The 12297-nt window shown below is 44.7% G+C and overlaps 2 protein-coding genes across 3 annotated transcripts in view; both read left to right on the forward strand.

Moving 5' to 3' along the window:
- LOC306827333 (uncharacterized protein) overlaps window positions 1–12297 on the forward strand; it is a 50951-nt gene that overhangs the window by 14548 nt on the left and 24106 nt on the right. The window lies entirely within an intron of this gene.
- Window positions 2872–10481, forward strand: LOC306827162 (uncharacterized protein). The gene is made up of 3 exons (XM_079348831.1): window positions 2872–5579; window positions 5793–5924; window positions 8989–10481. Exons 1-3 carry the CDS (start codon window positions 4155–4157, stop codon window positions 10408–10410), a joined length of 2979 nt encoding a protein of 992 aa, XP_079204957.1. The 5' UTR covers window positions 2872–4154; the 3' UTR covers window positions 10411–10481.

Consider the following 12297-nt stretch of genomic DNA (forward strand, 5'->3'; position numbering starts at 1 on the left):
AAAAGACACTTAAAATGAGAGATTTCTGGAGGAGATTCTTTACTGTGTTGTTTCTTAATTTAAAGACAGATTATGGCTCGTTCTCTCGTCCTCTGATTGGTGTTTGTGATCCTGTGTGTGTGTGTGTGTGTGTGTGTGTGTGTGTGTGTGTGTGTGTGTGTGTGTGTGTGTGTGTGTGTGTGTGTGTGTGTGTGTGTGTGTGTGTGTGTGTGTGTGTGTGTGTGTGTGTGTTTATATTTTAGCAGCTGAAGTCTCTGCGGCACGTTGCGTGATGTTGGGCTGAAGCAGGACTCTGGTTCAGGAGGTACAAGTCGTTATGTAAGAGGAGCAGCCGACAGCCTGCCTCTCCTTCTGTCCCCGTCCCGTCTTTGTTCATCTGTCGGCCTCTGAGGCGTCCACGTGTCCCTTCAGCGAGGTCCGTCAAACCTGTGTCCCCCCCCCCCCGCCCTCGAAACCGTCCCATTAGTCTTTGCCTCCTCTCTTTGTCCGCTGCTCGTCCTCTCAGCACCTCTGAACAGAAGCAGGTGCGACTCCCTCAGATCTCTGAGGGGTTTTTTGGGCCGGACTCTGACGTGGATGATTTAGTATGCAGCCAGAAATAGTCAGCGGAGAGCGTTTCTGCTCAGCTGCTTTCTGCTCCGCCACACGGTTCTCCTTCAGCTCCACTGGCTTCACGTGGCTGCACTTCATCAACAAGCCGGCACATTTCTCTGCAGCCTGTATTGTTTGAATGAAGCTGCTGTCTGCAGTCCAGGTGTTTTCTTATTATTATTTGTGTTTACTCCTGACTTCTCTTCTGTGCGATTAATCTCTTAAACCAGCCAGTGAATCCGACTCTGTGCTTTTAAGCCGCATCTTCATAGTTCTTTATTGTTTTTGATTCTTTGTCTTTGTTAATTTATGATCGAGGGCATCACAAAGTACACGAGCGCTGACTACGACTTCAGATCTCCAGTTGCATTTTTTAACCAAAAGCTGCCGCAAGCAAATAGAAGAGAGGGATTAATTACACAAATACATTGACAACATTTCAGGAGTTCGTCTGGACTTCTTCTCAATAAAAACAAGAAATGATCCAATATCAGGTCCATAAGACTGTGGTCCTTTAGACGCCTCAAAGCAGGTATCTAAAGGCTAGCTCGGCACGTCTGCTCCAAAAATATGTATCTGGGGAACAAATCAGCTGGGATGGCTTGAAAAGTTGAACGGGTGGCATCTCTGTGTGATTCCATGTTGTTGCAGATCCAAGGACTATTGGTATCGTCATTGGTAACCAACGAGATGAGCTATTAGTGAAAGTTTCATTGTATTACTCTAACGTATCACTGTCACCAGCAGAGGGCGCTGTGTGGTTTCTGACTAACATCATCACTCTGCAGAGTGTCGCGCGGTGATGCTCAGTTACTTTCCACTTCATGACTTATCTTATCTTTGTTATTTCTTTTCCCCAAGTGTTTGATTACTCAGGGATCAACACAATAAACGTTTCTGTCTGTTGGATATCGGCCAATATATCGGTATTGAGGGTTTTTTGTCCTCCCCCATATCGGTCGGCCTCTATTTGAGATTGTCTAAAACACGAGACAATCAGGATGAGAACTTCTCTCCTTCATATCAACGATGAGTCAGAAAACTGAAGCGTCATTCCTCGGCTCTGAAGTCAGCGTTATGATTATGTCACGAACGCTGGGAAATGGAGACATTTCCAAGAGCTCCGAGCGACTCATTTATGAAAGAGGAGTCGTTAAGAGAATCATGACTGTGTAACATGAATACAGATCATCTCCTCTGAAAGTGTCAGCTGACCTCTTTGGTTTGTCCCTCGATTCCACGGAGGGTTTTTGCTGGAGGTTTTTTTCTGTGACGTACTCTGTTGTTGTTTCTGCTGAATGTTACAAACCTTTCTCAGCAGTCAGCGAGTCACTTCACTTTCCTCTCAGAGTGGACGATGATTCATCAGTGCAGATCGTTTGGTTCTGTCTGTGACGTGATGCAGTTTCAGGAAGAACAGTTTAAAATGTGGAAGTGATTACTGACGTTTGAAACTTCCCTCTTTTCTGTAACTTTGATTTAAACCAGGCGGAGACTGGAAGTGAAATGTCGACCACACTTTCACAGACTTCTAGTTACTGTATGAAAAAGGACACTTAGGTAGATTTAATCATTAAAGGTGCTCACTGCTTTTTAACATTTAAAACCATGGCTCGTCTCAGGTGTTCTCTATATAACTGTTGATTTCCACACACTCCGTACCCGTCGTGATTCGTTACTACCACGTTCGTCAATGCTCCTGTTTCCATAGCTCTCCGGAGCGTGCCAGCGGCGCCATTACACAATGGCTGTTTTCGACGGCGCCCGCTGCAAGCACGCGTGAAGCAGGGCAGAATACATTGACTGAGACAGGAAGTCTACAACGCCACAATGTTAGTCTTGGGATGAGCAGCCTCCCCGATCTGAACCTGAGTGGTGTTCTGGGAGTACTGAAGAGGAGGAACCGGCCGTCGAACCTCGGATCCAAGAGGAACAATGCGTTTTGTGTCCTGGTCGAGGAACACTGGACCAGTGTGACACTCTTCATCGGGTGCTCGAGGGTTCATGGAGTTTTCCCAATCAGTCCACATGTGAACCGTGTCCCCCATCGTGTCCTGTGGGGGGTGCTCTGAGAGTATCGGCTCCAGGGCCCTTTGCTAAGGGGCGGTCTGGTCTCTGCCTGACCGGAGCAGCAGCCTGGTTTGCATTGCCGGCGGTAAGTCTGATCTATTCCCGGTGCACGTCGGCCTCCGGCAGGACTGCCCTTGGTCATCGGTTCTGTTCATGGGGGGAATGTTCTGGGCAGAATTTCTAGAGCCCCGTTTCCACACAGCAGTCCGGTACAGATCGGTTATTTGGGAATCTTTCCCAGGATTAGTCTATGGAAACACTGCAAAATAATACATGCCGTACCGAGATGAGCCGGACCGCTGGGTGGAAACGGGGGTTGGGTGCAGCCAGGGGGCCGGAGGGGGTCCGGTTTGGGGACCACAGGATCTCGTCTCTGCTTTTTGCGGATGATGTGGTTCTGTTGACTCTATGGAACCAGGACCTTCAGCGCACACTGGGGCGGTTTGCTGTAACATTTTACTAAACCCAACGACACATCACCAAACATGACTTTTGAATATTCAGGGATACATCATTTTTAGGTAATATGATTTCAGACATGAGCGTACGGGCGCCACTCATTCTGCCTGCCTCAGAATGAAACAAACATCACTTTGTGTCCCCCTGCTCTCTGCTGTCACTTCCTGTCTACCACGCAGTGACGTGACCTCTGACCTCTGCTGAGTCTGCTCTGCTGAGTGCTACCGAGTGTCAGCAGGGATCAGACGGCCCTGCTGATTCCTGCCGACATCTCATTCATTTTTAATCCACCTCCTCCTCTGCTGGAGAGAGGAGCAGCATCAGCTGATCAGGTGGAAGTTTAGAGCCATGGCGCCCTCTGCTGGATCAGTCTGAGCTCTGCAGGTTGAGCTCAGTGTCTCCTGTTTGAGGACAGTCAGCTGACTCAGACTCCGACTGGTTCCTTAGTTTAGGGAATTTTGCAAAATACAAAGTTGATGTGTGTTTTTTGAGGATCTTTTTTGACAAATTGCTCCCAATGTCTCCTCACGCAACACTTTGGTTTTCCAGGATTTTTTAGGATACATCAGGTGTAGATTAAAAGCGTCTTTGCAGATTCCTGCGTTAGGATTTGACTTGTCATGTTTCGTTATGACAAAGAACTATTTCAGAATATGGTTTCCATTGATTTGAAGTCATTTCTGTTTGGGAAATTCCGTCTGATAATTGGTTATCTCTTCTCCTCCTCACCTGACTCAACTGTGACAAACCGGGAGAGCAGGTTGTGAGTCTGCCTCTCTTTTTAGACAGACACGTACACAGATAAACATTTAGATCCAACGTCAGAGCAGAATCAGAGAGGTGCCGGAGACGACACTGAGGAAATTCTACATTTTGGAATACTTGGAAACAACGACAGTGGGAATACCTGAACTTCGACCTGTGACGGAATCCAACAACCTAGTGACAGGTTTAATACTACACCGACCTGTTATTGACAGGGAGTGACTCCAAGCTGTTTGTCTGCTCCGTCTTCAGTTTGACTCTGAGGTAAAATGGCGTCCAAGTTAGAGGAAGATCTGAGCTGTCCGATCTGCCTCAAGATCTTTAAAGATCCAGTGATGCTGTCCTGCAGCCACAGCTTCTGTAGAGAGTGTGTACTGAGCTGTTGGAACGAGAACGAAGAGTGTCCACTCTGTAAGAAGAGACATTCAAGGGAAGGATTACCTCCTAACTTTGCTTTAAAGAATCTGTGTGAGAGTTTCCTGCAGGAGAGAGATCAGAGAGCTTCAGAGGATCTCTGCAGTCTGCACTCTGAGAAACTCAAACTCTTCTGTCTGGACCATCAGGAGCCGGTGTGTCTCGTCTGCAGAGATTCACAGAAACACTCTGAGCACAGATTCAGACCAGTCGATGAAGCTGCTGAAGAACTCAAGAAGAAACTTCAGGAAACTCTGAAGCCGGTAAAGAAGAAGTTAAAGGTTTGTGAAGAAGTTAAAGTGAAGTTTGATCAAACAGCAGAACACATTCAGGTCCAGGCCCGACACACAGAGAGGCAGATTAAGAAGCAGTTTAAGAAGCTTCACCAGTTTCTAGAAGAGGAAGAGGAGGCCAGGCTGTGTGCACTGAGGGAGGAAGAGGAGCAGAAGAGTCAGAGGATGAAGGAGGAGATGGAGGCTCTGAGCAGAGAGATAGCAGCTCTTTCACTCACAGTCAGAGACACAGAGGACGAGCTGAGAGCTGCAGACGTCTCATTCCTGAAAAACTACAAGGCTGCAGTGGAAAGAGTCCAGCAGCGCCCCCTGCTGGAGGATCCACAGCTGCCCTCAGGAGCTCTGATAGACCAGGCCAAACACCTGGGCAACCTGAGCTTCAACATCTGGACCAAGATGAAGGACATGGTCTCCTACAGTCCGCTCATTCTGGACCCAAACACTGTTCATCCAGAACTCATCCTGTCTGAAGATCTGACCTGTGTGAGAGGAGGAGAGAGACAGCAGCTTCCTGATAATCCAGAGAGGATTGACGATTACTGGTCTGTCCTGGGCTCTGAGGGCTTCAACTCAGGGACTCACAGCTGGGACGTCCAGGTTGGAGACAGTACACGTTGGGTACTAGGGGTGTTATCAGAGTCCATCAACAGGAAGACAGACGCATTGTCTGGATTTTGGAGAATATGGTTCTATAATGGTGAATACAGAGCAGCCTCCTCATCACATTCAGTCACTCTTCTCTTGGTGAAGAAGAAGCCTCAGAAGATCAGAGTGAATCTGGACTGTAACAGAGGAGAGCTGTCGTTCTCTGATCCTGATACTAACACACACATACACACCTTCACACACACTTTCACTGACAGGATGTTTCCTTACGTAAGAACTGAGGATGAACTGCCACTGAAGATTTTACCAGAGAAGATCTGTGTGACTGTTGGTCACAGAGAACTTGTGTGCATGCGCCATCTGCCTCTTCCCGTCGCTCCTGTTCGTTTATGATTTCTTGGTGCTTTGCGTCTTTTTGTCATTCCTTTTTGGCTGGTGGTATTTTCTTGCGCTGTCCTCTCTGTCCATGTCTTTTGGAGCAAGTTTTTTGGACAGTTTTGGAGAGTTTTTGGAGAGTTTTTGGACAGCTCTACAACATGTTTTGATTCATTCATTCTCACCACTGTTGCACAGCAACCCCTGCATTGTTTACAGCTGGGATCACCTCTTCGGCAGGCTCAGCACCGAGAGATAAACTGTTGCCATCCCAGTGGAGATACAACTCCGGACACACAGGGGGATGCAGAGGTGGAAAGAAGCAGCGAGGGAGGAGAGTGGGACCGAGACGTAAGAGATTTATGGAGAGCCGTGCCTCCAACTCTCATCATGGGTAACGTTCGGTCCCTGGGGAATAAGATGGATGAGCTACCGGCGTTACCTAATTAGGGTGATCATGTCAACCATTACAGATGTAGCATAACACAGCAGTAGGATGAAACCAGACATGATTAGGGTGATTATCATTAAAGTGATCAGTGCTCAGTAAGGTGACTATCAATATGCATCACAGTGTCCAACTGGAGGCTGACTCTGAGGTCAGCAGTGCAGATGAGGAGTGAGAGAAAAGTGAAAAAAGAGTCCAGGGATCACCGTGCGCTTCTTCCCTGCCGTGACAGTGAAGTGTTGTACAGTCTTATGGCCTATAGGGGGACAAAAGAGTTCTTGAGTCTGTCCGTGGAGCACGACTGTGACAGCAGTCTTTCGCTGAACATGCTCCTCTGCCCGGTGAAGGTGCTGTGCAGAGGGTGGTGTGTGTTGTCCATGATGGAGAGCATTTTGTCCAGAGACCTCCTCTCTCCCACTGTCACCAGTGAGTCCAGCTCTGTGCCCACCACAGAGCCGGCCCTCCTCACTAGTCTGTCCAGGCGTGCTGCGTCCCTCTTCTTTCAGCTTCCTCCCCAGCACACCACGGCGTAGAAGAGGACGCTGGACACCACAGACTGGTAGAACATCTGTGGTGTCCAGCGTCCTCTTCTACGCCGTGAATTGAATGTTGGGTATAGACTAAATACATTCACGCCCTGACAAACAAGATACTACACTTCAGTTTAATTCAGTTTATCCCATCATACAGTCATAAGGTCCATGTACAGTCAATGCAATAAAACCTCCATATAGTAATGAGTAGAACGATACCTCTCATGTAGACTCTGGCATGAATTGGAGGATAGATTGAATAAAAGCAGTCGCAGGATGCCTCCCTGCGGTGATCCGGTAGAGGAAAGATTTAAATCAGACCATTAAACTTAACCAGTTTTTCTGAAGGAGGGTAGGAGAACAGACTGTGTGCAGGTGGGTGGAGTCCTGTAGGACATGTAATGCCTTCCACATACAACAGGTGGTGTCAATGTCCTGTACCTATGTCTGCAGTGATCCTGCTTTGCTGCTGTAACACTGTAAATTTCTCCACTTGCGAGATGAATAAAGGATTGTCTTAACTTACGATGGTCTATGTCTGTCTAATATCCAACCCTGTCTGAAAGAGTCATCTGTTCCTTTTTGCCAAATCTTTGGGGTTTTACTTCTTTGTTTTCATTTAAACTGAACATTGTGCCATAACAATCTAACATACCATACGTAATAACACTTTCAAATGCTGCAGTTTAAAGAATCTAAATTAATTCTGTTTCACAATTTACTTCAGAACCTCTTCTCTGGGATTTTAGGCTCACAGTTTGCTCCATCAGTGTCAGAGACAGCCCTAAGCTGTCCTGGACATACCCCGCAGGGTCTGGAGACTCCTGAACTGACTCAGACTCCAGCTGGTTGCTTGGTTTGGGGAATTTTGCAGCTGATATAAATTGGAGGTGTTCAACACATCTGAACCTTAAATGTTATATTCGAGGATCAGTTTTAACAAGTTCCTCCCACTTTCTCAATATGCAATACTCACACAGATGACGGGAGAGAGTGGGGAATGGCATTCAGGAAACAGACTAAATGGATGAAGCCTGAGTGAAGGCACCTGTCTGTTCCTGCAGGGGGCTTTGGATGGATTACTGTGCAAAAACACTAATAAAGCTGGTCTATTGCATGCCTCACACGGGGCACCATTTATGTCTGGGTTTTATGTGGTATATTTGGCTATTAAATTAAAATGATTTATCCATGCAACAATCCATGTATTGATAGGTTCTCATTTGTTCTCAAGTGGTTGTTCATGACCTGGATGACAGGGGCCTCTGTTTTCTGATACTAAGTCAATTTATGGACCACCTTTTGCTTGTATACAATGTTTGTTGTGGCCACTCCACAATTTGCACAGGAGTCTTATAACAAAGCAACACTTGGGTTCTGGTCAGAAAGGCCGTACTATCCAATCATTCCCATCAATGCCTATATGGCTTTTGAAGTCCTTCAGCAACACTAGAGTCCCCAGGTGGAACACTTTATAGGACCCCACCTAGAGTCCTTTTGCTGGTCTGGTTTGAACCCGTTTGTAACACTGCTCCACACTGCCCCCATGATTGCCATTGTGGTATTGCAATGTTTTGTCATGCACAAGCTTCCAAATCAGCATTACAGGCAGAAGTCTCTGACAGTAACAATACCAGACATAAGGCATAATTGAGCTGTAAGTGACCTTCATACTCTGAACTGCCATGTGATGAAGGTAATGACTTTGCATTGCCTGATACGATACCATGACAGTGTCATTGCTGATCATCCAGACTTGTAATTTGAAGGAACAAAGTTTTATTGAAGTTTTTGACTTTTATAGGTTCAAAGATTAACTTTGAATATGTGACTAGTTTACATCACTGCTTTTGATTTTAGAGTAAATGGTCCATCACAAACTCCATCAGAAAAAAGAGTATTTTAAAAATGATTCACTTAAAACCTTGGAGACAGACCTGAAGTATTATGAATTCTGACTTTTTACAGATCTATATCATGATGTAGTTATTTCAACATCCTTTCGGCCTATTTGTTGACATTGAATCTCAGTAAAAAAAAATCTGTTAATTGTGGTTTCATAGTTCTGTAGTTAAAAAGATTTAAACAATTATAGTGTGACTTGTAACTTACAGTGAAACACTGTTAATTATGGAATCAACACAAAATGTAAGAGTTGGGGATTCGCCAATGATCTTAAACAAATCTCCACCCTCTCACCTGACTTGCATGAGACAACCTGGACAAAGGTTGTTGCTCTGCGTCATAAAAACTAGATTCACTGAAGTACTGACATTTAGATTCACCTTCAGAACACAACAAGGCAGCTGCAGGAGGGAATACTGGGATTACGAGAAATCCAAGGATCCTGGGAATATCTGAACTTTAACACGAAACTACTTTCAAAAACTGAAGAAGGGAAAAACAATTGACTGTGACATTATTTTCCAGGAAGTTGCTTCTGTGTGTCTGCTGTGTTTGGCTCTGGGGTAAAATGGCCTCCAAGTTAGAGGAAAATCTCTGCTGTCCGATTTGCCTTGAGATCTTTAAAGACCCAGTGATGCTGTCCTGCAGCCACAGCTTCTGTAGAGTGTGTGTGCAGGACTACTGGAAGGAGAAGGAGAAACAGGAGTGTCCACTCTGTAAGAAGAGACATTCAAAGGGATATAATCCTGACTTTGCTTTCAAGAATCTGTTTGAGAGTTTCCTGCAGGAGAGAGATCAGAGAGCTTCAGAAGATCTCTGCAGTCTGCACTCTGAGAAACTCAAACTCTTCTGTCTGGACCATCAGGAGCCGGTGTGTCACATCTGCAGAGATTCAGAGAAACACTCTGAGCACAGATTCAGACCCATCGATGAAGCTGCTCGACGACACAAGAAGAAACTTCGGGAAACTCTGAAGCCGGTAAAGAAGAAGTTAAAGGTTTGTGAAGAAGTTAAAGTGAAGTTTGATCAAACAGCAGAACACATTCAGGTCCAGGCCCGACACACAGAGAGGCTGATTAAGGAGCAGTTTAAGAAGCTTCACCAGTTTCTAGAAGAGGAAGAGGAGGCCAGGCTGTGTGCACTGAGGGAGGAAGAGGAGCAGAAGAGTCAGAGGATGAAGGAGGAGATGGAGGCTCTGAGCAGAGAGATAGCAGCTCTTTCACTCACAGTCAGAGACACAGAGGACGAGCTGAGAGCTGCAGACGTCTCATTCCTGAAAAACTACAAGGCTGCAGTGGAAAGAGTCCAGCAGCGCCCCCTGCTGGAGGATCCACAGCTGCCCTCAGGAGCTCTGATAGACCAGGCCAAACACCTGGGCAACCTGAGCTTCAACATCTGGACCAAGATGAAGGACATGGTCTCCTACAGTCCGATTATTCTGGACCCAAACACTGCTCGTCCAGAACTCATCCTGTCTGAAGATCTGACCTGTGTGAGACGAGGAGGACAGAGACAGCAGCTTCCTGATAATCCAGAGAGGTTTGATTATTACATGTCTGTCCTGGGCTCTGAGGGCTTTAACTCAGGGACTCACTGCTGGAATGTCCAGGTTGGAGACAGTACACGCTGGGTACTAGGGGTGTTATCAGAGTCCGTCAACAGGAAGACAGACGCATTGTCTGGATTTTGGAAAATAGGGTTCTATGATGGTGAATACAAAGCAGCCTCCTCATCACATTCAGTCACTGTTCTCTCAGTGAAGAAGAAGCCTCAGAGGATCAGAGTGAATCTGGACTGTAACAGAGGAAAGCTGTCGTTCTCTGATCTTGATACTAACACACACATACACACCTTCACACACACTTTCACTGACAGGATGTTTCCTTACATTGGAGCTTGGGAACAAGTGAAGATTTTACCAGAGAAGATCTCTGTGACTGTGGAACACTAACACATGATGATGACGACAACCTTGGTGATGATGATTAGGTTGATGTGATGACAAATCTGTGGATGTTTTGAGTCTTCTAAAAAAAAATCCTATTTATGAAGGGATCTCTGGTAAGATAAAGTGATAGTAATAATTAGTAAATAGTTTCCTCTCTCAGAAAAGCACAAGAGTTTCTCTTGTAGAGGTGAATCAGTTTCCCTACTTATAATTGGATCACTTGTCATTTTCAAACTTTGTTGTTTTTATTTGAACAGCGGGTAAAAGTCAACAGTGATCGGTTTATTGAGATTTATTTTTAATATTCTCTTCAATATGTGTGTTAAATGTCCTATATCAGTTTTCTGTCACTGCTGTTGAAGCCTTTTTAATTTGATTGGTTATAATATTTGAGAACAGTAGAACAGTCACACTGCAGGTAAACTGTCAACGTCAACCTACTGTTCAGACTTCAAACCAGGGGTCAGAAGCTTTTTGTACTTTTAAAGCAATGGAATAATAATATAATGGGAGATGTATCTTTATAGTCTGTTTTTGTATCATTGATTATAATGAAGTATCTATTCACTCATTGTATGTCTGTCAGTATTTAGTATTCTGTTTTTTTTGGCCTTTTTGTGCTGTTATTGAAGAGAGTAGGTGAGTTTTGAAATATAGACAAGAGAGGGTGGAAAATGGCATGCAGAAAGCATTGACAATAAATGTCTAAATATGTTTGAAGCCTGAGTGACGTCACCCATCCGTTCTTCAAGTCCAATGGATGGCGTTCTCCGTGCTGGAAATGCTGTCTCAGGCTAACTTTGAGTCAAGCTAACGACAGGCTGAAAGCTGGAGCTGAGGCGGGTTTTAAGCCCATTGATGAACTTTTGGACGGCTCTGAGTGGCCATCTTGTCTTCGTTATAATTTTTTGATAACTTCATTTCAGAGAACAACATAATAAATGTATCACTACAGATCAAATAGCTTTAAAAAAAACGTAAGCAGATATGTCGGCGTCTGATAGAGGTGGTAAAAAATATATTCATGTAAGAATAAAGATTCTGATTGATTTTACTGTTGAAAAAGGTTGGGTTTTTTTCTTTGGGGGGGCTAATCAGTCACTCCCTGTTCTTTAAATCAGTAAAATGCCAAATAGAGCAACAGTACATTCAGCCAGTTTCACAGATGGCTTAAGTAGATCCTGAAGTATGATCTAATTAATACTTTGAATCATGACTCAATGAGTCCAGAATTGTTTTGAATCAAAAATCAATTCTTGATGGATTCATTACCCCAAGAATTGAAGTCAATTTCGGATCGTGAGACAACCAAACATTTCCAGCCCTAGTTGTTTGATTTTTTTTTTTCTCTTCCAATAACCCCAAAAATCACATATCGTCGGGGCCTAGTGTGTATTAACCTCCTGTCCACTGACACCCATCATTGTTAAGTCTGATGTTTGATTTCCTCATAGATTACTTCTCTTGAGAGAAAGAGTTTGTCACTTTAAGTTCAGGTTGTTGTTCAATTCAAGTCTTAACCTTTCTTATAAATAAGCCTCATCCTGGTTTACATGAAATGCAATTAACAGCGTGGCCTGTGACTTGTCTATCAGGATATACAGGTTACAGAAATGTCAGAGTTTGTGGCCGAGATTCAACAAGTATTGGAAAGAATAGATAGATAGATAGATAGATACTTTATTGATCCTGAGGGAAATTCAAGGCATCCAGTAGCAGTATACAGACAGGCAGGACACAAGACATTAGTTACAATACACACCCGCTGTCCCCCCCCCTCTGTATACAAAATCCCCCAAACAAGATATAGCAGCCCCTATGTGACTAAGAATAAACATAATTATATGTTAAACCTGTGCAGTTAGCATTAGCAGTTGGACTTAAAACTAA

The sequence above is a fragment of the Symphodus melops genome (genome assembly GCF_947650265.1).
Source record: "Symphodus melops genome assembly, chromosome: 7".
In the NCBI taxonomy this organism is placed as follows: domain Eukaryota; kingdom Metazoa; phylum Chordata; class Actinopteri; order Labriformes; family Labridae; genus Symphodus; species Symphodus melops.